The 26,802-nt window shown below is 49.9% G+C and overlaps 1 protein-coding gene across 1 annotated transcript in view; it reads left to right on the forward strand.

Moving 5' to 3' along the window:
• WNT3A (Wnt family member 3A) overlaps window positions 1–26,802 on the forward strand; it is a 58,658-nt gene that overhangs the window by 14,765 nt on the left and 17,091 nt on the right. The window contains exon 2 of the mRNA XM_017532047.1: window positions 2,101–2,342. Within this exon, the coding sequence (XP_017387536.1) occupies window positions 2,101–2,342 (242 nt within the window). The remainder of the gene's footprint in view (window positions 1–2,100; window positions 2,343–26,802) is intronic.

Genomic DNA, 26,802 nt, shown 5'->3' on the forward strand with positions numbered 1-26,802 from the left:
GAGTGAGCGAGCGTGTAGTGAATGAATGAGGGAGGGAGCGGGGAGCTCACTCTGCAAGCACCTTGGGTGGGGGCTGGGGATGCCCATGGGGTCTGGTGCGAGGTTATGCACTCAGATGAGGGCCAGGCAGGAGGGAGCGTGGCCAGGAAGAGGGAGGCCAGGCCTCCAGGGTGTGGACGTGCTGGGGACGCTGAACGCTGGGAGTCCCGTCCAGAGGCCAGACTGGTTGGATCCAGTGGACACATTGACAGGTGGTCGTAACTGTGAGGAACCCTCTCCCTCCACCCACCTCCACCGGTACCCAAAAGGACCTGGCGATTCCTTCCAATTGAGGTGTATTTTGTACAGCAAAATGGAAGCCCCTCCATCCTTAGTTCATTCTGACGTGAAGCACTCAGGTAACCAGCATCCCGGGCACACGCAGAGCACTTCGGCCAGGCTGGCCGGGCACAGCTTCCCTGACGACAGGCACATTCCCTGTCTAACTGTCCCATTCAGGGGAGCCACAGGGCCACAGGTGAAGCATGGCTGGTGCCACTGAAAGACTGAACTTTACGTTTCTTGTATTTTAATTAATTTTAAACTTAATTACATCAATTTAAAAGGCACAGGTGTGGGATGGCTTTCGCCAAAGCAGAGCACAGACTGGTAGCTGCTGCGACCTGGAGCCGGGGAGTGAGGTGGCCACGGTGCTGACCTCGCGCTCCGATGGGTGTTGCTTGCTCTTGGGCTCAGATTGGGTAGTGCGGAGGGCCCCAGGAGCGTCTCACGGTTGAGCGCCCCTCCTCCCTGTGTGCGCACCGGAGCCCAGGCCTTCGGTTTCCGAGCAGCATGGCACCCTAGAGGTGGCCTTCATGTGTTTAATCGCACTCCTATTGATGGATGCTTGGGTGGCTTCCAAGTTCCTGCTCTCAGGCTCAAAGGCCTGGGAAGATTCCTGAACACGTCTCATTGTGGACACGTGTTTACATCTGGGGGTACAGAGCCAAGCGCAGGCCTGTGGGCTGGCCGGATGGTCCTGAGTTTCACAGCAATTTCTGCACTGGGTCACCCCTACGCCCCAGAAGCCAAGTCTCCTCCTCCAATCCCAGAGCCAAGGGCACCCCTCCTCTGGGCAGCCCCCACCTGACCCCGTCCCCGGACCGAGTTCTTAGGCTTTAGCCTTGAGTCTGCCAGTGGCTCCAGGTCAGCCTGGTGTGAACGCGGGGTGCGCAGCTGTGCGGGGCAGGAACCTCGGGCTGTGTTGCTTCCTGTTGCAGATCTGGACAGCTTGGATTCTGAGCTGAGTGTTGGGGACAGGGCAGGGCAGGGTCCTGGCCTCCTCATAAAATCAGACTTCCAGATAAGACATGTAGAAAAACACATGGATGATATCAAAACATCTAGAAAAAAATGAAATAGCCAGCATTGAGTGTTTGTTCAGCACACAGCATTGTGTCATAACATATAGGCTCACGGGCTGGGCAAGGGGCTCGTGCCTGTCATCCCAGCACTTTGGGAAGTTCGGGCGGGAGAGTCGCTTGAGGCCAGAAGTTTGGGGCTAGCCTGGGCAGCATAGCAGGGCCTTGCCTCTGCAAAATGTGAAAATGAAAGTGAGCTGGCCATGCTGGTGTGTCCCTGCAGTCCCAGCAAATCTGGAGGCTGCAGGGAGCGTGATCGCACCATTGCACTCCAGCCTGGGCAACAGACTGAGATCCTGTCTCAAAAGAAATTTAGAAGGCATGGTTTATAAACATTATTTTAGAGGCCATAGAGGATCTTTAATAGGGATTTTTCTTTTGAGTCAGAATTTTGCTCTTGTTGCCCAGGCTGGAGTGCAGTGGTGCGATCTCCACTCATTGCAACCTCCGCCTCCCAGGTTCAAGCAATTCTCCTGTCTCAGCCTCCCGCGTAGCTGGGATTACAGGCTACCACACCCAGCCTCTAATCAGGATTTTAAGTAAAAATTCTCTTACTTGCAAAATAAAACAATCAGATTTCCTTTATGATGAAAGCTGCGTCTGGCCCCCCAAACGCGCTGGAGCCCCCGAGCGGGCCTGGGGCCTGCTCGCCTGTGCTGCCGTCCGGCGCCACACTCACCGCCGGCTCTTGCCCTTGTAGGTCGCTGGCAGTCGGGCCGCAGTACTCCTCCCTGGGCTCGCAGCCCATCCTGTGTGCCAGCATCCCGGGCCTGGTCCCCAAGCAGCTGCGCTTCTGCAGGAACTACGTGGAGATCATGCCCAGCGTGGCCGAGGGCATCAAGATCGGCATCCAGGAGTGCCAGCACCAGTTCCGAGGCCGCCGGTGGAACTGCACCACCGTCCACGACAGCCTGGCCATCTTTGGGCCCGTGCTGGACAAAGGTACGGGGTGGTCTCGGGGAGGGCAGGAGAGTCCGGAACGGGACGGAGCCTCCTGCCCGGTGCGCCCTGGCATTCTCGTCTGTGCGCACAAAGGGAACAGCGCCTCACACGGGCGCTGCGGTCTTTCCTGCTTACCTTGGGGAGGATGGTCTGAGGCTGGAGCAGGACTGAGCCTGTGGGGTCATTCAGGTACCCCTCCTCCTTCTGCTCCCTGGAGAGGAAATCGGGCGTTCTTAGGGTGACTCCACCACCCCCAGCGGCGGGGCTGCTCCCAGGAGCCAGGGAACAGGCCAGGCTTGCAGGGGAAATACACAAACTTAAAGACCCACAAGAAGGGAGAAGTTTGGGGACACCCTGGGGAAGAAAGAGCAACAGAAAGACAGAGAGACAGACAGAGACACAGAGAGACACAGAGAGAGAGGAACAGAGAGATGGAGAAAGATAGAGACAGGGCCATGCAGAGAAAGACAGAGAGAGAAAGACACACACACAGAGACAGACAAACACAGAGAGAGAGACAGAGAGGGACAGAGAGACTGAAGGAGAAAGACACAGAGGAATAGAGAGACAGAGACACAAAGAGGCAGAGAGAGACAGAGACACAGAAATAGAAAGACAGACAGTGACAGAGAGAGACACAGAAATAGAGAGACAAAGAGAGACAGAGAGACACAGAAATAGAAAGAGAGACAGAGTGACAGAGAGAGACACAGAGAGAAACTGAGAGACAGAGAGACAGAGAGAGAGACAGAGAGACACAGAAATAGAAAGAGAGACACAGAGACACTCAGAGAGAAACTGAGGGACAGAGAGACTGAAGGAGAAAGACACAGAGGAATAGAGAGACAGAGACACAAAGAGGCAGAGAGAGACAGAGACACAGAAATAGTGACAGAGAGAGACACAGAGAGAAACTGAGAGACAGAGAGACAGAGAGAGAGATAGAGAGACACAGAAATAGACACAGAGACACGCAGAGAGAAACTGAGGGACAGAGACACAGAGAGACACAGAAATAGAAAGAGAGACAGACAGACATGCAGAGAGAAACTGAGAGACAGACACAGAGAGACAGAGAGACACAGAGAGAGACAGAACAGACACAGGATTACAAAATTGGCATGTTTTTTAAAAAGTTGAAGTGAAATTCACATAACAGAAAGTCCACAACTTTAAAGTATTCAACTCAGTAGCTTTTGGTATACTCACAGAGCTGGCAGCCATCACCTCAGCCCAGTTCCAAAATACCCTCATCACTCAAAAAGGAAACCTGTGCCCCTTTCAGCAGCCGTTCCCGTTCCTCTCCCCTCCATAGCCCCTGGCACCCACCCGCCTGCCTTCTCTCCTGGGACTTAGCCACTCTGTGGGATTAAGAAACGGCGTTGCTAAATACCTGTCCTTTTCGTCTGGCTTTTTTCACTGAGCTGTGGACAGTTGATTCGCCTGTACTGCAGACAGCTTCAGCACTTATGCCTGTTCCTGGCTGAATAATATTCCATTCATGGATGGTCCACTCTAGTTTATTCATTCTTCAGCAGATGCACATGAGTGTGGTCCCCACCTTCTGGCTGCTGTGAGTAATGCTGCTGTGGCCTTCTTGGACATATGTGTGTCTGAACGCCTGTTTTCACACCTTTTGGTGTCTGTATCTAGGAGTGGAATTGCTGGGCCACAAGGTAATTCTGTTTCACTTTGAACCTGGGAGGTGAATGCTGCAATGGGCTGGAACCATCACACTCTTTTCCGCAGCGGCTGTGCCATTTCGTGTTCCTGCCAGCTTTGTCTGAGGGCTCGGGCTTCTCCACATCCTCACTGACACACTGTTTTCTGGGGTTGTATTTTTCACTTCTAGCCAACCTCGAGCATGACGTTGAACCTCCTGATTTCAGTTTGTGCTTCCCGGATGACTGATGACACCAAGCACTGTTTCATGGGCTTTGGGGCCATTTTTAGACCTTCTTTGAAATGTTTAGTCAAGACCTTTGCTCATTTTTAAATTGAATTCTTTGTGTTTTTGTTGCTGAATTGTGAGTGTTCTTTATATATTCTGGATACTGGGCACACATCAGAGGTATAATTGGTGAATAGTTCTCTCTCATCTTGTAGGTTTTTTCATTTTCCTGAGATGTCCTTTGATACATAAAATTTTTTAATTTGTGTATTAATAAGTGAAATCCAACTTATTTAGATGTCATACTGAAGCAAGAAATCGCTAACCTAAGGTCACAAAGATTCACATCTATGTTTTCTTCTAAGAACGTAATAGTTCATCTGTACTTTGAAGTGTCTGACCTAATATTTGTGTAAGGTATGAGGTAGGAATCTAACCACATTCTTTTGCATATGGAAATTCCAGTACCTTCTATTGAAAAAACTGTTCTTTTTCCCATCAAATGGTCTTAGCACCCTTGTTGAAAATCAATTGGCCATAGATATGTAGGTTTATTTCTGGACTCTCAATTCCAGTCCATTGGTCTGTATGTCCCGTCATCAATAATACACTATTCTGATTGTTGTAGCTTTGTGGTATGTTTTGAAATTGGGAAGAGTAAGTTTTCCAACTTTGTTTAAGATTCCAGATTGTTTGTGGGGGGCAGGAAAAAGAGACTGTTTTGGCTATTTGGGGTCCCTTTCAACGCTATATAAATTTTAGAAGCGGTTTTTCCATTTGTGCAAAAAAAAAAAAAAAAAAAAAAAAAAAAAAAAAAGTGCCAACAGTTAATACTTGATTTCCTTCTTGAATGTGGAATTCTGGTAGTTTCTAGGCAGAGAATGCCTACTCCAGCAGACCCAAATAGAAATCCTAAACTCTGAGTCTCAATTGGGCTTCCCTGGACATAAATGCTGCACATGTGTGGCTGCACTGTCACTGCTGGAGGAAGAGTGTGCTCTATGTGACTTCTGGAAAGTGGAGAACACAGAAACCCAGAGCATGGATTCTACCAGATTCCATTTGTGTCATTTTCCTTTACTGATCTGTTGGTAGACCCTTACTCTGTTATAATAAATGTTAGCCATGTGGAATACAGCCACATGCTTAGTGCAGAAAGTCTTTCTAGTAAATTGCAGAATGTATGGATCGTCTTGGGGAGCTTTGAGACAGGAATATGCAAGAATCTTGGACCCACACAGGTTCATTTCTTAGAAGAGTGGTAAAGGTAGAAACCATATTTCAGTGGGTTTAGGAATGTGTGGGGGTGAAGAAAGTATGGATGGAGTACAAATTTCTCTTTCAAGAACTTGGCCTTTAAGAGATTGAGATCATCCTGGCCAACATGGTGAAACCCTGTCTCTACTCAAATTACAAAAGTCAGCTGGGTGTGGTGGCATGTGCCTGTAGTCCTGGCTACTCAGGAGGTTGAGGCAGGAGAATCGCTTGAAACAAAAAGTGGAAGTTACAGTGAGCAGAGATTACACCACTGCACTCCAGCCTGGTGACACAGCGAGACTCCGTCTGTAAAACAAACAGACCAAAAAGAACTTGATCTTTAAATAAAAAGGAACTATTTAAGGAAATGCAAGAGAAGATATATGGTTTAGGAGAATTTCAGAGTTGAGAAAGAATTGAATACGTCAACATGCTGAAGGGAAGAACCAACAAAGAGGAAGAACACGATGATGCTGACTAAACAAAAGAGCCAGTAGTGAAGACAGAAGTCAGAGCCAGAACAAAAATAGCATATTTTGCGTATTTTGTTCAAGAAGGAATAACACATACACAGAGAAAAGAAAGAAATAAAAAAGAACATGTGAAAATACAGATGTAAGTAAAATAGTAAGCAAAGAGCAAAAGGAAATTTGCAATTTTGTCTGAGGCTTTGTTGTTTTGTTTTGCTTTCTTTCTCGGTGAATTAGAGGGTTCATTGAGCAGTAGTACAAAATTCAATCAAAAAATTAAAATGAATTTAATTTTCACTGAATTGAGTGTTGGTTGACTGAACTAATGAGTCACTTTAATTACTTATGGAACCCAACAGTTTCTCTGAACTCATGGACCTAATGAGTTCAAGAAGATCTTATAACTATCTATACAAATCTTCCTCTCAATTAATAAATTGAGTCTAAAATATTCTTGCATTGTGCTCATATACTTCTATTCCAGCATTTCCAGGAAAGTGTGGCTCAATCTCTGCATATAAAGCAGCCACTTGTTTTGTTGCTGAATAGAAAAAAAATCGTCAAAATATTATTGGCAAAGGTCATTGTCTTGTCTGCAATTTCTATCTTTTGTTATTATTAGGATTTTTTTTNAAAAAAAAAAAAAAAAGGCCGTTGGGATTTTCATGGGAATTGCATTAATTCTGTAGGCTGCCTTGGGGAGTATCGCCTCCTTAACAATATTAAGTCCTTTAATCCAGGAGCTCAGGATCTTTCTATTTTTTCATTTATTTAGGTCTTTTTCCTTAATTTTCTTCTTTTTGAGACAGGGCCTCACTCATTGCTCAGGCTGGTGTGCAGTGGCCTGATCCGCACTCATTGCAGCCTCAGGTTCGAGCAATCCTCCCACTTCAGCCTCCCAAGTAGCTGGGACTACAGGCGTGCGCCACCATGCACCACTGAATGTTGTATGTTTCGTGAAGATGGGGTTTTGCCATGTTGCCCAGACTGTTCTCTAACCTCTGGGCTCAAGCGATCCACCTGCCCTGGCCTCCCAAAGTGTTCAGACAACAGGACATGAGCCACTGTGCCCAGCTTCTGTGATTTCTTTCAGCCATGTTTTGTAGTTTTCAGGGTATGAGTTGTGTACCTCAATGGTTAATGTATTCCTAAGTACTTGTTTTCTTTTTTATGCTATTATTAATGGAATCATTTTCTTTTCTTTCTTTTCCTTTTTTTTTTTCGTTTGAGACAGTATCTGGCTCTGTCGCCCAGGCTGGAGTGCAGTGGTGCCATCCAGGCTCACTGCACTGCCACCTTGCAGGATCAAGCGGTTCTCCTGCCTCCGCCTCTGAGTAGTGCCACCACGCTTGGCTACATTTTTGTGCTTTTTGTTTTGTTTTGTAGCGATGAGGTCTCTCTATGTTGCCCAGGCTGGTCTTGAACTCCTGGGCTCAAGTGATGCTCCCACTTTCCAAAGTACTGGGATTACAGACATGAACCACTGTGACAAGCTTGGAATTGTTTTCTTAATATTTTTTTTTCAGATTTTTCTCTGCTAATATATAGAAATACAACTTTCTAATCAAAAACTACATTTTTTTAGTTTTGATCCTCAATTGTAACCCTGGTTAATTTGTTTGTTAGCTTTGAGAAGGTTTTGTTGAATTGTAGGATTTTCTATACATAGGTTGATGTCATCTGTGGCTGGAAAGCACTACATTTCTTCCTTTCTGATTTGGTTGCCTTTTGTTTTTTTTTCTTCCCTCATTGCTCTGGCTAGGACTTCCAGTCCTATGTTGAACAGAAATGGTCAGAGTGGACTCCCTTGCTCGTCTTCTTAGGGTGAAAACTTTCAGCTGCCTGCATATATGGTATTGGCTGCAGGTTTTTCATTCATTCTTTTTATTTATTTATTTTTAATTTTTATTTCAATAACTTTTGGGGCACAGGTTTTTTTGTTACTTGGATGAATGGTTAGTGGTCTGCTGAGATTTTAGTGTACCCCTCACCTAGACAGTGTACACTGTACCCAATATGTGGGGTTTTATCCCTGGCTTCCCTCCCAGCCCCCCCCTTCTGAGCTCCCAAAGTCCGTGGTATCACTGTGCATGCCTTTGTGTGCTCGTAGCTCAGCTCCCACTTGTAAGTGAGAACATAGGATATTTGGTTTTTTCACTCCCAAGTTATTTCACTTAGAATAATGGCCTCCAGCTCCACCCAAATTGCTGCAAAAGACATTATTTCATTCCCTTTAATGGCTGAGTCGTATTCCATGGTGTATCTATACCACATTTTCTTTATTTTATTTTAGATTTTTGAGACAGGGTCTCACTCTGTTGTTCAGGCTGGAGTACAGTGGCACAATCTCAGCTCACGGCAATCTACACCTCCCGGGTTCAAGTGATTCTCCTGCCTCACCCTCCCAAACAGCTGGGACTACAGACACCCTCCACCAAGTCGCACTAATTTTGTTTTTATAGTAGGGACGTGGTTTCACCATATTGGCCAGACTGGTCTTGAACTCCTGACCTCAGGTGATCTGTCCACCTCGGCCTCCCAAAGTGCTGAGATTACAGGTGTGAGCCACTGCGTTTGGCCTTATATGCCACGTTTTCTTTGTCCACTCATGAGTTGATGGGCACTTAGGCTGGTTCCGTGTCTTTGCAGTTGGGAATTGTGCTGCTGTGAACATGCGTGTGCAAGTGTCTTTTTCATGTAATGACTTCTTTTCCTTTGGGTAGATACCCAGTAATGGGATTGCTAGATTGAATGGTAGAACTGCTTTCAGCTCTTTAAGGAGTCTCCATACTGTTTTGCAAAGTGGCTGAACTGATTGACATTCCTACCAGCGGTGTACAAGCATCCACCACATCCACGCCAACACCTATTATTTTCTGATTTTTTAATAATGGCCATCCTTGCAAAAGTAAGGTGATAGCCACTGTGGTTTTGATTTGCATTTCCCTGATGATTAGGGATGTTGAGCATTTTTTCTTATGTCTGTTGGTCATCTGTATATCTTCTTTAGAGAACGTACACCATGGAATACTACTCAGCCATTAAAGGGAATGAAATAATGTCTTTTGCAGCAATTTGGATGGAGCTGGAGGCCATTATTCTAAGTGAAACCTTCTCATGTCCCTTACTCACTTTTTAATGGGATTATTTGTTTTTTCTTGCTGGTTTGTTTGAGTTCCTTGTAGATTCCGTTTATTAGTCCTTTGTCAAATGCATAGTTTACGAATATTTTCTCCCACTCTGTGGGTTGTCTGTTTACTCTGATGATTATTTCTTTTCCTGTGCAGAAGCTTTTTCATTCAATTAGATCCCATTTATTTACTTTTGTTTTTGTTGCATTTGTTTTGGGGCTCCTAGTCACAAATTCTTTGCCTAAGTTGATGCCTAGAAGAGTTTTTCCAATGTTGTCTTCTGGGATTTTTTTAGTTTCAGAATTTTTATAGAATTATTCTTCCAGAATTTTTATAGTTCCCTGATCCCACTCCTGGGTATCTACCCAAAGGAAAAGCAGTCATTATATGAAAAAGACACTTGCACACGCATGTTCACAGCAGCACAATTCTCAACTGCAAAGACGCAGAACCAGCCTAAATACCCATCAACTCATGAGTGGACAAAGAAAACATGGTATATAAGGCCAGGCGTAGTGACTCACACCCGTAATCCCAGCACTTTGGGAGGCCGAGGTGGACAGATCACCTGAGTCGGGAGTTCGAGCCCAGCCTGGCCAACAGACTTCAAGACTTAGACTTAAGTCTTTGATCCGTCTGGAGTTGGTTTTGTGTAAGGTGAGAGATAGGCATTGAGTTTCATGCTCCTACATGTGGTTTGCCAGTTTCCCCAGCACCATTTATTAGGTAGGATGTCCTTTTTCCAATTTATGTTTTTGTTTACTTTGTCAAAGATCAATTGGCTGTATGTATTTGGCTTTATTTCTGGGTTCTCTACTCTGTTCCATTGGTCTATGTGTGTACTTTTATACCAGTATTGTGCTGTTTCAGTCACTATAGCCTGGTAGTGTAATTTCAAGTTGGGTAATGTGATACCTCCACATTTGTTTTTGCTTAGAATTGCTTTGGCTATTTGGACTCTTTTTTGGTTCCATATGATTTTTTTTTTTTTTTTTTTTTTTTTTTTTTTTTTTTTTTTTTTTTTTTNTGGAGTGTGGTGGAGTGATCTCGGCTTACTGCAACCTCTGCCTCCTGGGTTTAAGTCACCTCCCAGATTCTCCTGCCTCAGCCTCCTGAGTAGCTGGGATTACAGGCCTGTGCCACAATACCCAGCTAATTTATTTTTATTGTATTTTTAGTAGAGACGGGGTTTCGCCATGGTGGCCAGGCTGGTCTTGAACTCCTGACCTCAAGTGATCCACCCACCTTGGCCTCCCAAATTGCTGGGATTACAGCAATTGAGCCACCACGCCCGGCTGATTCTATATAAATTTTAGGATTGTTTTTCCTAATTCTGTGAAAAATGATGTTGGCATTTTCACGGGAATCGCATCGAAGCTGCAGATTGCCTTGGGCAGCATCGTCATTTTCACAATATTGATTCTTACTGTCCAGGAGCATGGGGTGTGCTTCTGTTTGTTTGTGTCGTCTATGATTTTTTCAGCAGTGTTGGCTGCAGGTTTTTCACAAATGCCCTTTATCCAGTTGCCCCAGGTGGCGGTGGCTTTTATTTAGCTTTCAAAGTTTTCAAAGCCCACCCTTCGATTAGCCACTGCTCCATCCTGAGAGAGTTCTGAGTTAGGCAAAATGAAATTTTTTGACCCAGACAGGTTAAAACAGACAAATAATTCCTTGGGGAAAAGGTCTGCTCTGCTCCCTCCAGAACTATCTCGAGGTGGGTTCCCCTCCACTATGGAAACTCCAGCCCCATCTGTCTTCAGGACTTCACTGTCCCGGAGGCTTGTGGGCACCACCACATGAAAACACCGCCAGGCTCTCCCAGCAGGGCAAGTTCACTGCTTCCTCAATCTGATGTTCGCTGGGTTACAGTGGCCCTTCGAATGCCCTCTGGAGATCTAGCAATGTTGGTACTAACCATTTGTGTCTAAGTTTTGGGAGGGCCCCGGAGCTTCCTCCTGGGTTCCAGGCTGAGTTCTGGGAAAGGACACTGATCCCACCACCTGATGGAGTGTCAGGGTTGCTTTGGGAGGCCAGCATGTAGGGCGGAATTGCACAGCACCATCTCCCCCAGGGTGGCCCAGCGTAGTCCTGGGACCACGGGACCACAGCTGTGCTGAGCATGTGGTCAGTAGGCCCAGGAGACCTGGGAAGCCATGGTGCTGAAGGAAGGGTGCTAGGACACAGGCAAGACGGTCACTCTGGGAAAGTCCTCCCATGGACCTTGCCCTCCTGGGGGTGCTGCTGGCAGGATGCCCAAGGCCACAGTTCATCTCACTTCTCCAGAAATCTGCTTCTCCGCTGGCTCCCTCATTTTACAGTGGACAACTCCAGTTCTCTGTTGCTCAGGTGAAAAACTCTGGGCCCCTGGCTGCCACCTTACCGTCCTCTCTGTCCTCCCTGCAATGGCATGAATGTCTGCACCCCACGCCCCCTCAATACCTGCATTGAAATCCTCACCCACATGTGACAGAGTTAGGAGGTGCCTCTGGGAGGTGGTCAGGCCGTGAGGGTGAAGCCTTATGAGTGGGATCAGTGCCATTGAGGCTGAGGTGGGAGGATTGCTTGAGGCCAGGAGTTCAAGACCAGCCTGGGAAACACATCGAGACCCCATCTCTGCAGATATAAAATATGTTAGCCAAGCATGGTGGTGCATACCTGTAGTCCTAGCTACTCAGGAACGCTCACGTGAGCCCAAGAGGTGAAGGCTACAGTGAGCCATGATGGCACCACTGCCCTCCGGCCTGGGCAGCAGAATGAGACCCTGTCTCTAAAAATATAAAATAAAAACAGATAGGCTAGACACGGTGACTCACACTTGAAATCCCAGTACTTTGGGAGGCCGAGGTGGGCAGATCACTTAAGGTCAGGAGTTTGAGACCAGCCTGGCTAATATAGTGAAACCCCATCTCTACTAAAATACAAAAAAAATAGCCAAGGGTGGTGACGGGCGCCTGTAATCCCAGCTAGTTGGGAAGCTGAGGCATGAGAATCACTTTAACCTGAGAGGCAGCGGTTATAGTGAGCTGAGATCACACCACAGGCTCCCTCAGGGGTGGCCCCCACGCTCACTCCTACGCCCTCACCCCACCTCACAGCCTCCGCTCAGCCCCATGAGCTGATGCTGTGGAAGGAGAGCATGGTCTTGCTCAGCCCCTGCAGCCAAATGCGAAGGAAGACCACAATCCTCTGGAAGGGAGGGCCTGGCTCTGGGGACCACGCCATGCATGGCGGACTAGGAGAGCCCCTGAGTGTGCAGCTGACACTGCCTGCAGGGTGGCGGGGCCTGGCTGAGGCCATCCAGGGGCAGAAGCCCTCCAGCGTCCGGCAGTCCTGGCCATGCCCCCACGCCCATCACAGGCCTGTGTTCTTCAGGCGTGGAGAAGGCACTGTGGGGCAGAGTGGGGACAAGAGGGTCAGGCTTGGAGCCCAGGCACTGGTCACTGAGGGCCTGGGATGAGGATGTCTCTGATGAACACATTAGGGTCTATGTAGGAAAAGAAACTGGAGCAAAGGGAGATTGGGTGGTGGCCTTCCTGTGACCTTGGGTGAGGGCAGCTCCCTTCCTGGAGCATCAGTGTCTCATTTATAAAATGGAAGAAGACTTAAGCTTGTCAGACTTCTCAGAGCTGCTGGTTGGGGTAGTACCCAGCGCAGCTTGCCTGGGCACAGCTGCCAGAGTGCATAGGGGTCAGGTCCCAGGGCTGTGCAGCTCATCCAATGTGTTGGAGGGTGTGTGTGGCATGTGGTGCATTGTGTGTATGTGAGTGTGCATGTGTCTGGGCATATGGTGTGATGTAGTGTCATGTGTGCACAACATGCACGTGTGTGCTGTGGGGTGTGTGCATGTGGATGTGCATGCATGCATGTGGCTGTGGCGTGCACGTGTGTGTGTGGCTGTGGTGTGCACATGTACACGTGGCTGTGGTGTGTACGTGTGCATGTGGCTGTGGTGTGCACGTGTGCATGTGGCTGTGGTGTTCACGTGTACGCGTGGCTGTGGTGTGCACGCGTGTGTGTGGCTGTGGTGTGCACGTGTGTGGCGTGCACGTGTACATGTGTGTGTGTGGTGTGCACGTGTATACGTGGCTGTGGTGTGCACGCGTGCATGTTGCTGTGGTGTGCACGCGTGCATGTGGCTGTGGTATGCACGTGTGCGTGTCACTGTGGTGTGCACATGTGCGTGTGGCTGTGGTGTGCACATGTGTGTGTGGCTGTGGTGTGCACATGTACACATGGCTGTGGTGTGCATGTGTGCATGTCGCTGTGGTGTGCACGTGTGCGTGTGGCTGTGGTGTGCATGTGTGTGTGTAGCTGTGCATGTGCGTGTGTGCCTGTGCGTGTGCTTGCCTATGTGTGCACGTGATGCGGTTGCTGCCCACTAGGATTCTTGGGCTGTGCTGTAGCCAATGGTGGCATGGAAGGAGGCATGGGCAACGCATATGCTGCAGAAGGCCAAGAGGCACCAGACTGGCCCTGTGCCATGTGGCTGCTGGCTCCAGAGCCAGGGTGGGGTGCTTAGGGCGGAGAAGGAAGCGGGGATTTTTAGGAAGAAAGCGGGACCCTGTTGTGCTTGGAGACATTCCAGGTGATGGAGGAAGGCTGTGCTGTATGAAGTCGGAGGGGAACCCGCCATTCCCGAGAGCCCTGCTACCCTCAGGAGTCTTTAGGGTATTCCATTGCCCTCCAGAATGTCAGAGTGTCCCTCGCTTACGGAAGTGGGAAGGACACCTGTATTAGCTCGCTGACTCCCACCCTGGGCAGCTGAACCCAGCTGGGGGCCAGGAGGAAGCTAGCCTCATGAGTCACACCATTCAGGAATCCTTGGGTGTGCCCTCCAAGCTGAGCCTTGGGGAGCCTGTGCCATCACTGTCTGGATTGAACTACGCCCATGGAAAGGCACAGACCTGCATAGATGGGAATCCCAGCCAGTAGATAAGCGCTGGGGCCAGCCAGTTCAATGCAAAGTCCCAAAGTTGGTGAATATCACTGGGTAATAAACCTGATGGCACCTCCAGCTGCTTCAAGGAGAGGCCTTTGAACGAGCCCTGCTCTGGAGCCCCCAAATCTATGGCCTAGGAGCCTGGTCATATACCAGAAAGTCCTTCTTTTTATGGCTGAGTAATATTCCATTATATGGCTAGACCATATTTTGTTTATCCATTAACTCATTGATAGGCATTTGGGTTGTTTTGATTTCTTGACTATTATAAATAACGCTTTTTGTGTGAATGTGTATTTCCAGTTCTCTCTGGCATATACCTAGGAGCAGAATTGGGTCATAGAGGAACTCTGTGCTTAACTTTTTGAGGAACTGTCAAACTATTGCAAAGTGTGTGCACCATTGTGCATTCCCGTCAGCAGGGTCTGAGGGTTCTGAGTTCTGACATCCCCACTACACTTGTTATTTTACACTTGTTGACTTTGTTCTAGCCGTCTTGGTGGGTGTGAACGGTGTCTCACTGAGTTTTCATTTGCATTTCCCTGACATCTAAGGACGCTGAGCATCTTTTCATGTGCTCATTGGCCACTTGCCTCTCCTCCTTAGAGTAATGTCTATTCCATTCTTCTGCCTACATTTTAATTGGGTTATTTGTCTTTTTGTCGTTGAGTTGTAAGAGTGCTTTATATAGTCTGCATACAAGTCCCTTATCCAATACATGATTTTATTTTGTATCATGGGCAAATATTTTCACCCATTCTGTGGGTCATCTTTTCACTTACTTGATGGTGTCCTTTGATGCATGCAAGATTTTAATTTTGATGAATTCCAATTTATCAACTTTTTATTTGGTTTCTTGGCTTTTAATGCCATATCTAAGAGACCATTGCCTCTCCCAAGATTATAAAGACCTACTCTTAATTAGGTTTTTTTAAATAAGAATTTTACAGTTTTAGGCCAGGCGCGGTGTCTCACATTTATAATCCCAGCACTCTGGGAGGCCAAGGTGGGCGGATCACTTGAGGTCTGGAGTTCGAGACCAGCCTGACCAACATGGAGAAACCCTCTCTCTACAAAAAATACAAAATTAGCTGGGCATGGTGGCGCGGGCCTGTAATCCCAGCTACTCAGAGGCTGAGACAGGAGAAATGCTTGAACCCAGGAGGCGGAGGTTGCGGTGAGCCGAGATCAGGCCATTGCACTCCAGCCTAGGCAACAAAAGTGAAACTCTGACACACACGCACACACACACACACACACACAAAGAATTTTACAGTTTTAGCTCTTACATCTCGGTCTTTATTTTAATTTTCATAGATGATATGAGGCAGGGATCTAGTCACCTTCTTTTACATGTGGAAATCCAGTTATTCCAGCACCATCTGTTGCAGGCTGTTCTTTCTCCTTTGAATAGTCTTGGCACCCTTACTGTAAATCATTTTGCCCTAGATGTATGAATTTATTTCTGGGCTCTGTTTTTTTGAGACAGAGTCTTGCTCTGTCGCCAAGCTGGAGTGCAATGGTGCAATCTCGGCTCAGTGCAACCTCTACCACCTGGTTCAAGTGATTTTCCTGCCTTAGCCTCCCAACTAGCTGGGGCTACAGACACGCACCACCACACCTGGCTAATTTATTTGTATTTTAGTAGAAATGGGGTTTCACTATGTTGGCCAGGATGGTCTCAATCTCCTGACCTCATGATCCACCTGCCTTGGCCTCCCAAAGTGCTGAGATTATAGGCGTGAGCCACCGAGCCTGGCTGGGCTCTTTATTCTATTCCATTGTTCCATATGTCTGTTTTTATACCAATGCCACACTGTTTTGATTATTGTAGTTTTGTAGTGTTTTGAAATTAGAATATGTAAGTCCTCCAGCTTGTCTTTCTTTTCAAGGTTATTTTGGCTATTTGGAGGCCCTTACAGTTCCATATGAATTTTAAGATTAGCTCATCAATTTCTGCAAAAAAAAAAGCTTAGATTTTTAGAAATTGTGTTGAATGTGTAGATCAATTTATAAAATATTGCTCTACTAATATTATGCCTTCTGGTCCATGAACATAGGATATCTTCCCATTTATTTAGGTCTTTAATTTCTTTCATAACATTTTGTAAGGCCGGGCGCGGTGGCTCATGCCTGTAATCCCAGCACTTAGGGAGGCCGAGGCGGGTGGATCACGAGGTCAAGAGATCGAGACCATCCTGGTCAACACGGTGAAACCCTGTCTCTACTAAAACTACAAAAAATTAGCTGGGCATGGTGGCGCATGCCTGTAATCCCAGCTACTCAGGATGCTGAGGCAGGAGAATTGCCTGAAGCCAGGAGGCGGAGGTTGCGGTGAGCCGAGATCGCGCCATTGCACTCCAGCCTGGGTAACAAGAGCGAAACTCCGTCTCAAAAAAAAAAACAAAAAACAAAAAAACATTTTGTAGTTTTCAGCATACAAATCTTGCACTTCTTTTGTTAAATGTATTCCTAATGTTTATTCTTTTTGATGCTGTTGTGAATGAAATTGCTTTATTAATCTCATTTTTGGATTGTTTGTCACTAGTGTATAGAAATGCAAATGAGGCCAGGTGTGGTGGCTCATGCCTGTAATCCCAACACTTTGGGAGGCGGAGACAGGGAGATCACTTGAGGTCAGGGGTTCAAGACTAGCCTGGACAACATGATAAAACCTTGTCTCTACTAAAAATACAGACTAGCCACGCATGGTGGTGCATACCTGTAGTCCCAGCTACTCAGGAGGCTGAGGAACGAGAATCACTTAAGCCCAAGAGGTGGAGATTGCAGTGAGCTGAGATCACACCACTGCACTCCAGCCTGGGCAACAAAGCAAGACTCTGTCTGACACACACACACACACACACACACAAATGGTTTTTCATATGGATCTTATGATCTGTAACCTTGCTGGAGTTGTTTATCAGTTCTAATAGATTTTTTATTTGCAGATTCCTTAGGGCCTTCTACATATAAGATAGTCTTATTTTTTCCTTCCAATATGGATGCACATTTTCGTCAAAACAAACAGCTTTCAGTCTTTCGCCACTGAATAGGATATTAGCCTCCGGTAGGCCCATCTTGCTTTTAAACTCTATAGATCCAGATGTGAGAAAAACTTTGTTCACATAAATAAATAGATAAAATGGGAGCACTTCGTTGTCACACACCTCTCAATTCTTTGACTTTTTCCAGAGTTATGCATGCCCAAACTCACGTGGTGGCCTAGCACCAAAATGTTGAAAAAGCCTTTCAGCATGTGACTCAGGTGCTCCTTAAAGTTTGTGGAAAATAGAATTGAAGGTGCCTGATTTTCACAAGTCCCAGTTGTTATCAATGGCTCCCACTCTTGGTTTCTGGGAGAAACTCCCTAGGCTTTGGCATGCTCCAGGAAGACCCAGGAGTCTCCTGAAACAGGAGCCAGGCCCTCTGGGGGTCTCCCATGGGTCTAATATGTGACAGCATCCCTCTAGCACATGTCACGGGTATACAGGTGGTGCAAATATACACAGTCTGTCACCTGGGAAAGCACAGAGATGCGCTCTGCCACACAGCACATGCTTAGAAAGGATAAATTACGCAAGTGACCTAAGGACAATAGTGCATGCCTTGGGGAATCCCAGGAGGGCTTCCCAGGGGAGGTGGCCCCTGAGCTGAATCTTGAAGGATTTTCTTTCTTTAAAACACACATATCCAGTGCTTTCTAGGCACTGTTTAAGTGTTCGACACACTGTGGCCAGTTGAATCCTGTTACCCGTCTGATGGGACTAGCACTGCGGTGGCCTTGCTTTACAAATGAGGAAACTGAAGCACTGTGATGAAACAGAGACTTCAGCCTTGTCAGCCTGGCTCCAATGTCCCCCGGCAGGGGGGACAGCCCATATGAAGGTTGGGGCTGATGTGGAGGTGAGCAGAGCCCCCAGGCAGGCCCAGCAGTGACAAGGCCTAGCTAGAATGTACAGTTTAGGAATCACTGGAGGAGCCCAGGGCCCACAGGGAGAGCAAGTGCAGCCTGGCAGGAAGTAGAGAGGGTAGGACTCCAGAAGTTGCCCCATCCCTGCGTCCCTCCAGACAGTGCAGGAATGGATCTGCAAGGGGGCTCTTGGATTAATGCTGCAGACTCTCCAGGGGCAAGTGGGCCCCACAGATGCCCAGGTCCTGCTCCAAAGTGCCAGGCGTCGGGTGGGGGCGGTGGGGCGGGAAGCCGCATTTTGGGTTGCTTTCCTGCTGCTGTGCTGGCCTCTCTGCAAAAGGCTGAGCTCCTGCTGCACTTCCAGCCTCCCTCCCGTCCCACCCAGGTCCCCTCCACCCTCTCCTTCTCCCCTTCTCTGATCCTACTACCCCCTTCTCTTCCCCTTTCTGATTCAGGAACAGAGTCTGGGACCCCCCTACCTCCTCATGGTTTAAATAGGTTTGAATAGGAAGGGGGAAGTCCTGGCTCCTCCCTGCTGCCTGCCGAGGAGACTCCAAAATGCCTGATGTCCTGGTGGCCTGGGAGGAAGGAGCCCGCCGGGGGCCTCAGAGAGAGACCTGCTCAGGAGGCCATTGTGGAGGCCCTGGCCTGCCCCCTGGCCACGCTCTCCGTAATCATCTGATTGGATTAGGGTCAGGGCAACCCTAATCATGTCAAAGGTCACCCAGGCTTTGTGGCAGGGGCCACAGGGTGCCTGGCCACCCCTGCCAAGACGGCCTTGTTGAACAGAGTTAAAAACCCCCGGCCAGCTGTGAGGAGAGGGGCCCAGACTCCTGTGTGTCTGTACATGTGTGAGTGTGCACCCTCGTGTGTGCATCATGAGGGGTGCACATGTGTGTCTATAGTGTGTGTGGGCCTGTGAGTATGCACATGTGTGTGCATGTGTGCATGAGTGTGAACATACAAGGGAAGGAGCTTCATATCCTCACACCTCCTGCCTTCAGCTCATCTGCCCTCCACCTGGCCTGGGACTGGGGGCCGGGGCCACCAGACTGCAGCTGGGAGAAACCATCGGGCCTTGGAACATGGGGCTCTGCCACAGAAGCTGAGCCTGGTTTCAGAAGAGCCCTCTCTTCTGGGGTCCAAAAGGAACAGGACATTCAACCTGCCTGGGGCAGAAAGCATTTTAGGAATTTGGAGTGCATGGAGACTGGGCACACCACATAGCTTCTCTGTCCCCTGCGGCAGGCCCCAGGCACCGAAGGGCTCGCTTCCCTGCAGAGCTGGAGACACCCCTCTCTTGACCCCTGGCAAGGTGAAGCTGGCCAAGAAGACACAGGGACAGAGGCAGGGCAGGGACGGCTGCTGGGTCTCAGGCGGCTCGTGGCTCTGTGGAGAGCCTGGCCTGCTCTGGGGCGTGTGATCCTTAGAGAAGGGGATGGAGGCCAGGAGAACTTGAGCCCAGGAGCCTAGGGACGCCACCTGTGCCCACACCCTCTGTGCCCTGCAGCGTGGGCTGGGCCCAGGAGTTCCTCCCAGTCCCTGGTACCTACTAGAGGGGTTGGGGGCTGGGTGGGGGGGAGGTGTGCAATCTCTGGTGCTTGTGAAATAGGTGTGCTTCCCACAACTCCTGTGGACACCTCCCAGAGGCCTGGGGTTTGCTTCCTCCCCAGTGTGGGCGGGGCCTGCAACCGTGGCTGCCCGGCTCAGACTTCACACACCACCCCTCCCTCAGCATTTCCAGTTCCCACCCCCTGCCCTGGGCTGCGAACCTCAGGCCAACCCCACTCAAAGTACACTCAGGTTCCTGGTTAGAGCCCAGGACCCCTCCAGCCCCAAAGGGTGGGGAGGGTAAATAAAGGGTTCGTGTCAGTAAGCCTTGCTGGGTGCCCCCACAAGTCCCCCCATCATCTCCCCAGCGCCATCCCCAGGCAGGAGACAGCACAGCCTCCTCTCCTCCCCGCAGAACCCCCAGGAGCCCCTCGGGGGTGGTCCGCCGCCTCCCTGTGTGTCCCCCGCCTGTAAGACCGGCACAGAGACGGGGCCTGCCTGCTCGCACAGGGGAAGCAGAGGGCAGCTCTTTAGGGAACCCACGTCCCCAAATCCAGGTTGCGACCCCTGACCCCCCCATCGGAAAGTGTTGCCGTTTCAGATGCGTTGGGGTGGGGGCTCCCCTGCTCGGCGGCCTCTCTGGTATATCATTAACTCTCCGCAGTGGGAGGGGGACCCCGGCCGACTTCCCGCCGCGTCCGGCTGGGAGCACAATATCCCGGCGACGGCGACAAGATTAAGCACAAGGGGAGAGTGCAGAAGCGCGGGCGGTTCACACGCCCTTCGCGCCGCGGCATTAAAGCGTCTGAATGGGGATTTCCCCTCGCGCCCGACGGCCTGGCGCGCGGCGCATACTTCCAGGTTGCTATGACTGGCCTGCGCCCGCCTAATCGCCGACCAGGGGGAAATTCATATAAAATATCGCCGGCCATTGTGGGCCTAACGCGGCGTGACAGTGGCGCACAAAGCCGGATTCAAGCGCCCCAGCGGGTCAGCGCGGCGCCCGGCCGCGAGGGCCGCCCGGCGGTGTCAGGGGCCGCGGCCGCGCCGGGCGCGGGCGGCATTCCGCTCTCAGGTGGCTCCGGGGCCTTTGTGCCGCCGCGACACCCCCTCCCGGCCGCCTGGCTCCTCCTGGGCCGCAGGAATGAGGGAAGGTGGGCAGCCCCGAGGGGATGGGGGCGCGGCCCGAGCTCCCCGCGCGCGGCCGCGGAGGGTCTTCTCCGGCCCCCGGTGGGGGAACAGGGCCCGTCCGTCGGCTGCTCTGGAAGCCTGCCCTGGCACCAGGAGGATTTTGCTTGTTCTTTGTCAGGGGCGATGGGTCCCAGATGACGTTTGATGTTTCAGTGGCCGGTCTGCGCGGGCGGCTGCAGCTGGGGTCCAAGGCACCCCTCACTCAGCCCCTCCCTGGCAGGTGTGGCGTGAGCTGGTGGGAGACCCGGGGAGCACCAGGAGGGAGGACCCAATGCATTTGCGGTGGTCACTGTGCCCCAGCTCTGTGGGTCCCAGGTATGTGGTGGGTGTGTGGTGGTCAAACGGGGCGCAGTGTGCACACGGGGCCTGTGTTCCGTGTGACCCTCCGGACGCCTCAAGGCCAGTCCCTGGAGCACAGGAGACTGCTCCTCACTGGCGCGAGGAAGGGGCTTGAAGATCAGGCAGGCGGAGGCCTGTGGGGTAGGGTCTTTGCCCTGCAGATCTGAGGAGAAAAGCTGGCAGCAGTGGGTGCACCTGTGGGCAGAGGGCATTTTTGTCACAGTGGAGGTGAGAACTCCCCGGCAGGGATTCAGCACAGCTTCTCTGCTGGGCAGTGGGCAGTGTTGGGAGTCTGGACCCCCACTGGGAGTTGGAGCCCCCAGCGCCCGGCTGGGCTGGCCAGGCCACCATGAGGTCCTGCCTCAGCCTGTGCATCCCTGCCAGAACTGGGGGTGTCCAGCCAGACAGTCAGCATTGCCAGGGGAAGATACAAAGTCACAGGTGTCCAGGGGCTGGGGACAGCATTGGAGGGCCCCAGGAGGCATGGCCAGGTGAGCATGTGTCAACATCAAGAAGCAGGGCACAGGCGGCATCCTGAGCTCCTAGGAAAGGAGGTCAGCTGCCCCAGGATGGGGACAGAGAGGCAGAGCCATAGCCTCCCTCCCGGCTGAGCAGCCCAGCCACCAGCTACCAGCAGCCAGGCCCCCGAATCCCAGAGCCTGTGACCAAGGTGCCCTCCTTCAGGAAGAGGCCAGGCCAGAGACCCAGTGACCACTGCCCACTGATGGGAGGATGGCCATCAGCATGTCAGAGACACCCCCCCCCCCCCCCCCCCCCCCCCCCCCCTCCTCCCCCCCCCCCCCGCACCAACCCCCTTCGCCTCCTGGCAGTCTCCTGTCCAGGGTCCCATACAGCCATTACAGAGTCAAGGCCGAGCCATGGACAGCGTTGTCAACAGCCTCCCTTCTGGTCATAGCACAGAGGAGGGGTCAGCACAGAATGCAATCTGAGCTTGAGGAATCTCACCCAGTTGACACATCAGAATCACTGGGGACCCTTTAAGAGAGACGTGTGCCCCCACCCCAGTTGAACCTGGGTCCCGAGGGCTGTGCTGCAGTGATTCATTGGCCCCTAGCCATGACCATCGTCGGAAGCCTCCAGTCCTAGTTCGCTGCTGGGCTTCCCAGAGGGACCAGCCTGGGTGAAGCCCCTTCAGACCAAGCATGCTGCCTTTCTGAAGAGCTGGATTTCATTGTCCAGTGGTCGAATTTAACAACAATCCCCACCCCCTGCCCCAGAACTTCTCTCCTTCAAGTTATGTTTGTCCCTCAGCCAAGCCACTCAGGAGTCCCCTCTGGACAAACAGATACATCCCAGGAGCCCAGCAGTCCCAGGCTGTCCCTCTCCTCTGGCCCTGTATCAGCCCCACAGCCGTTCCACAGATAGGCATGACCCCTTGGCCGTGGGGTGGGGGCCCCGTCAGGCAGATGGGCTCCCTCTCACGTTGAGGCTCTGGCCATGGGGCACCAGCCGTGGGAACACCCACTGAAGCTGCAGGAGCCTGTGATGATGTGTTGAGGGACCTCTCTTGGGACCCCTCTGTCTGGGCTCTTCACTCACTGCTGTACAGCCTGGGGCCTGTGGCTGACCCTCTCTGAGCCACCTCCCTGTTGGGGCCACTTCTCTCATTAGTTAATACAAGAAAAGGCTTGGACCTGCTTTTCCCACTGTCACCCCAGAGCAGGGCAGCCTCCATGCTGTGCTCCCTCAGCACCTACCTTCTGAGCACACAGCTTTCCCTTCTGAAATGCTTCCTGGGTGACCTCCCCAAGGGAAGGTCAGCTCCAAGGTGACAAAGGCTGCAGCCTTCTTTGCCACTTAGAAGACAGTTGCTGCTGAATAAATAGTGGCAAACTGAGCAGCTTTAGTGAAATGTGAAAGACAAGGATTTGGGAATGATTTGGGCAATGTTCTTCCACATTTAAGAATTTGGGGCCGGGTGTGAATCCATCAATTCATCCCAGCACTTTGGGAGGCTGAGTCGGGTGGATCACCTGAGGTCGGGAGTTTGAGACCAGCCTGACCAACATGGAGAAACCCTGTCTCTACTAAAAATACAAAATTAGCTGGGCGTGGTGGCACATGCCTGTAATTCCAGCTACTCAGGAGGCTGAAGCAAGAGAATGGCTTGGACCCAGGAGGCGGAGGTTGCAGTGAGCCGAGATCACACCATTGCACTCCAGCCTGGGCGACAAGAATTCAACTCCATCTCAAAAAAAAAAAAAAAGAATTTGGGGCTGGGCACAATGGCTCATGCCTGTAATCCCAGCACTTTGGGAGGCCGAGGCGGGAGGATCACTTGAGGTCAGGAGTTCAAGACCAACCTGGACAACATGATGAAACCCCATTTCTACTAAAAATACAAAAATTAGCCGTGTGTGGTGGCACGTGTCTGTAATCCCAGCCAGGGAGGCTGAGGTGGGAGAATTGCTTGAACCTGAGAGGAGGAGGTTGCAGTGGGTTGAGATCGTGCCACTGCACTCCAGCCTGGGCAACAGAGTGAGACTCCGTCTAAAAAAAAAGAAAAAAGAATTTGGAAACATACCCTCCTGTTTGATGTTCAAAGGTCTTTTTCTGAAGTTATGATGATAGATCTGGTGGATTTTATATATGTATATATGTCTTTGTCTCTCTCAACAAAATAAAAACACTTGGCAGTCCTCTGTTAGTCCCCAAATGCTCTCTGATACTTGAAAAGCCCATTAAATCCAAGTGTAGAAACAAAGGATTTATTAAGATCCCTCTAGTCCAAAAGTTCTGAGATGCAGGAGACAAAGTCACCATCAAAGCTCATCGATTCCCTGCATCTGACAACTGCACTGCCCTCCGCTGTGATGGAGCCTTGCCTGACAGCTCTTCTCCCTTTCCTAAATGTCCACCTCTTACTACCTGGAACTCTCTCACCTTGTCAGACTTTATTTATCCATCCATCCATCATCTATTCCTTCATTATGCATGATCCACCATCCATCAATCCATCATCCATTCATCCATCCATCCATCCATCCACCATCACCATCCATTTATCCATCATGCATGATTCACCATCCATCAATTCATCCATCCATCCATCCACCATCAACATCCATCAGTCCATCCATCCATTCATCTATCTGCCATCCTTCAATCCATCATCCATCTGTCCATCCACTGTCCATCATCTATCCATCTACCATCCATCCACCATTCATCTTCCTTCAATCTATCATTCATCCATTCATCCATCCATCAGCCATCCCTCAGTCCATCATTTATCTATCCATCCACCCAGCCATCTATCTGTGCACCCATTCCCCATCACCCCTCCATCCCAGGCCTGCCTCAGAGCTCTTGTTGCCAAGCCTTGCTGTGTGTCCCCTCCACTGTCTCCCTTGTGAACTGTAAGCTCCCAAAGGCACGTGGTTTAGCAGTCCCAAGCAAAACACCTAGCACATACCAGCAGAGCCTCCCACTAGAGATAGGGAAGGCTTCCCCTGGTTCATTCTCCTTACCAAGGCAAGGACTCTTTTCTCTTGAAAGTGGGTCATCAAGCCTGTTTTATTATCACCAGGACAGGAACTCCTTCAACTTTCAGAAAGCCTAGGTTGTTAGAAATTTTATCATATTGAGCAGAAGTCCACTTTCTGGAGGATTTCTTACTGTGGTTTTTGAGAGTGGGCACTTTGTTTCTTATTCATCTCATATTCCTTGTTAGGCCTAGTGCCTGGCTTATTAGGAGCTCTCAGATCCTGGATGGATGGGTGGATGAATGGATGGTGGATGGTGGATAGATGGATGAATGGATGATGGATGGACGATGGATGAATGGTGGTGATAGTGGATGATGAGTAATGGATAGATGATGAATGGATGGATGATGGTCGAATGAGGGATGGATGGATGATAGATTGATGGATAGGTGATGGATAGGGCCAGTTGCGGTGGCTCACGCCTGTAATCCCAGCACTTTGGGAGGTGCTGGAGGTTGAGGCAGGCGGATCACAAGGTCAGCAGTTCAAGACTAGCATGACCAATATGGTGAAACCTTGACTCTACTAAAAATACAGATACCAAAAAAAAAAAAAAAAAAAAAAACAAAAAAAAAAAAAAAAAAAAAAGTAGCCTGGTGCAGTGACAGGCGCCTGTAATCCCAGCTACTTGGGAGGCTGAGGTAGGAGAATGGCTTGAACCCAGGGGGCGGAGGTTGCAGTGAGCCAAGATCGCACCACTGCACTCCAGCCTAGGTGACTCCGTCTCAAAAAAAAAAGAAAAAAAAAAAGGATGATGAATAGGTAAAGGGTGAATGGATGGATGGGTAGTGGTGGATGGTGGATGATGGGTAATGGATGGACAATAGATGGACTGTGGATGCATGGATGGTAGATGACAGATGATAGATGTATGGATAATGTATGGATATGGATGATGAATGCATGAATGGTGGATGATGGGTGGATGGATGGATGGTGGATGGTGGATGGTTAGGTGTGGATGACAGATGTTGGGTAGATGATGGGTGGATGGATGGATGGGTGGTGGTGGATGGTGGATGATGATAGATGATGGATAATAGACACGTGGATGATGGGTGGATGGATGGTGAATGAATAGATGAATTGATGAATGGACAGATGGTAGATGGTGGTAGATGATGGATGATAGGTAATGGATGGATAGATGGATAGATGGCATGATAAATGGATAGATGGATGGATGTGGATGATGGGTGGATGAATGAATGAAAGGAAGGAAAGGTAGATAGCTGATACTTTGGATGAATTCAGTAAATAACTGCTAAATGAGACCACAGCAAGTTTCTGGGAAAGATAGTTTTCCCAGGTGGAAGAGATTCCCTTACAGAACAATTTTGTTATGGAATTTCCTTTCTTTTTCCTTTCTCTGACAGCTGACTGCTGTGTTAGAATAGAAATCTTGGCCTGAATAGGGCAGGCCTTAGGTGGTTGAAAAAGTTCACCCAGGATCCTCCCCAGGCGACTTGGCAAATTGGCAGCATTTGTGTCTAAGCACCCTGCCTGCCAGTAGCCCGCGTCCCATTGCAGTGGGCCTCTGACAGCCCACTCTGATGAACGCACTTTCCTGCTGACTGGGATGATTCCCTGGCCTTCTGGGACGGCTGGTGCTTCCCATGGGCAGGATGCCCCTGTTGTGTCAACAAAAGCAGAAACCCCTGACAAAGGTGTTTGTGGCAGAGAACCTGGCTTCTGTGGGCTGGCTGCCAGGACTGCAGAGCCTGGGTGTGAGTCCTGGCCTCAGGGGAGCCCGGAGTTGGCTGCCCTGTAAACAGATGACTCTGGGCAGTGGTTCATAACCTGTGTGCTTCAAACGCCCATGGAAATCTGATCGGAGCAGTGGATTCTCTCTCCAGTGATGCCTGCGCTCCTGGACGTAGCCCCTCGTTTGCACTCCGTATTTTGGGAGGGTAGTGACTGCTGCAGCCTCTCCAGAGAACCTTGGGTGGGGTGGAACGCATCCTATAGGAACTCAAATCTCCTGCTGCTGTGGCTGCCACCTGAGCATTCTGGGAGTCTTCCTCGCATGGTTTCAGGACATTTTTAAACTTTTATTTATTTATTTATTGTATTTTCTTATTTTTAGAGATGAGGTCTCATTCTCTCCCAGGCTGGAGTACAATGGTGCCAACATGGCTCACTGCAGCCTTGAAATCCTGGGCTCAAGCAATCCTCCTGCCTCACCGTCTGCGTAGCTAGGACTACACATGCATACCAGCTCGCCTAACTCATTTATGTGTTTTTTTTTTTTCTTTTTCTTTTTTTTTTT

The sequence above is a fragment of the Cebus imitator genome, unplaced genomic scaffold (assembly GCF_001604975.1).
Source record: "Cebus imitator isolate Cc_AM_T3 unplaced genomic scaffold, Cebus_imitator-1.0 Scaffold75, whole genome shotgun sequence".
NCBI classification, from domain to species: Eukaryota; Metazoa; Chordata; class Mammalia; order Primates; family Cebidae; genus Cebus; species Cebus imitator.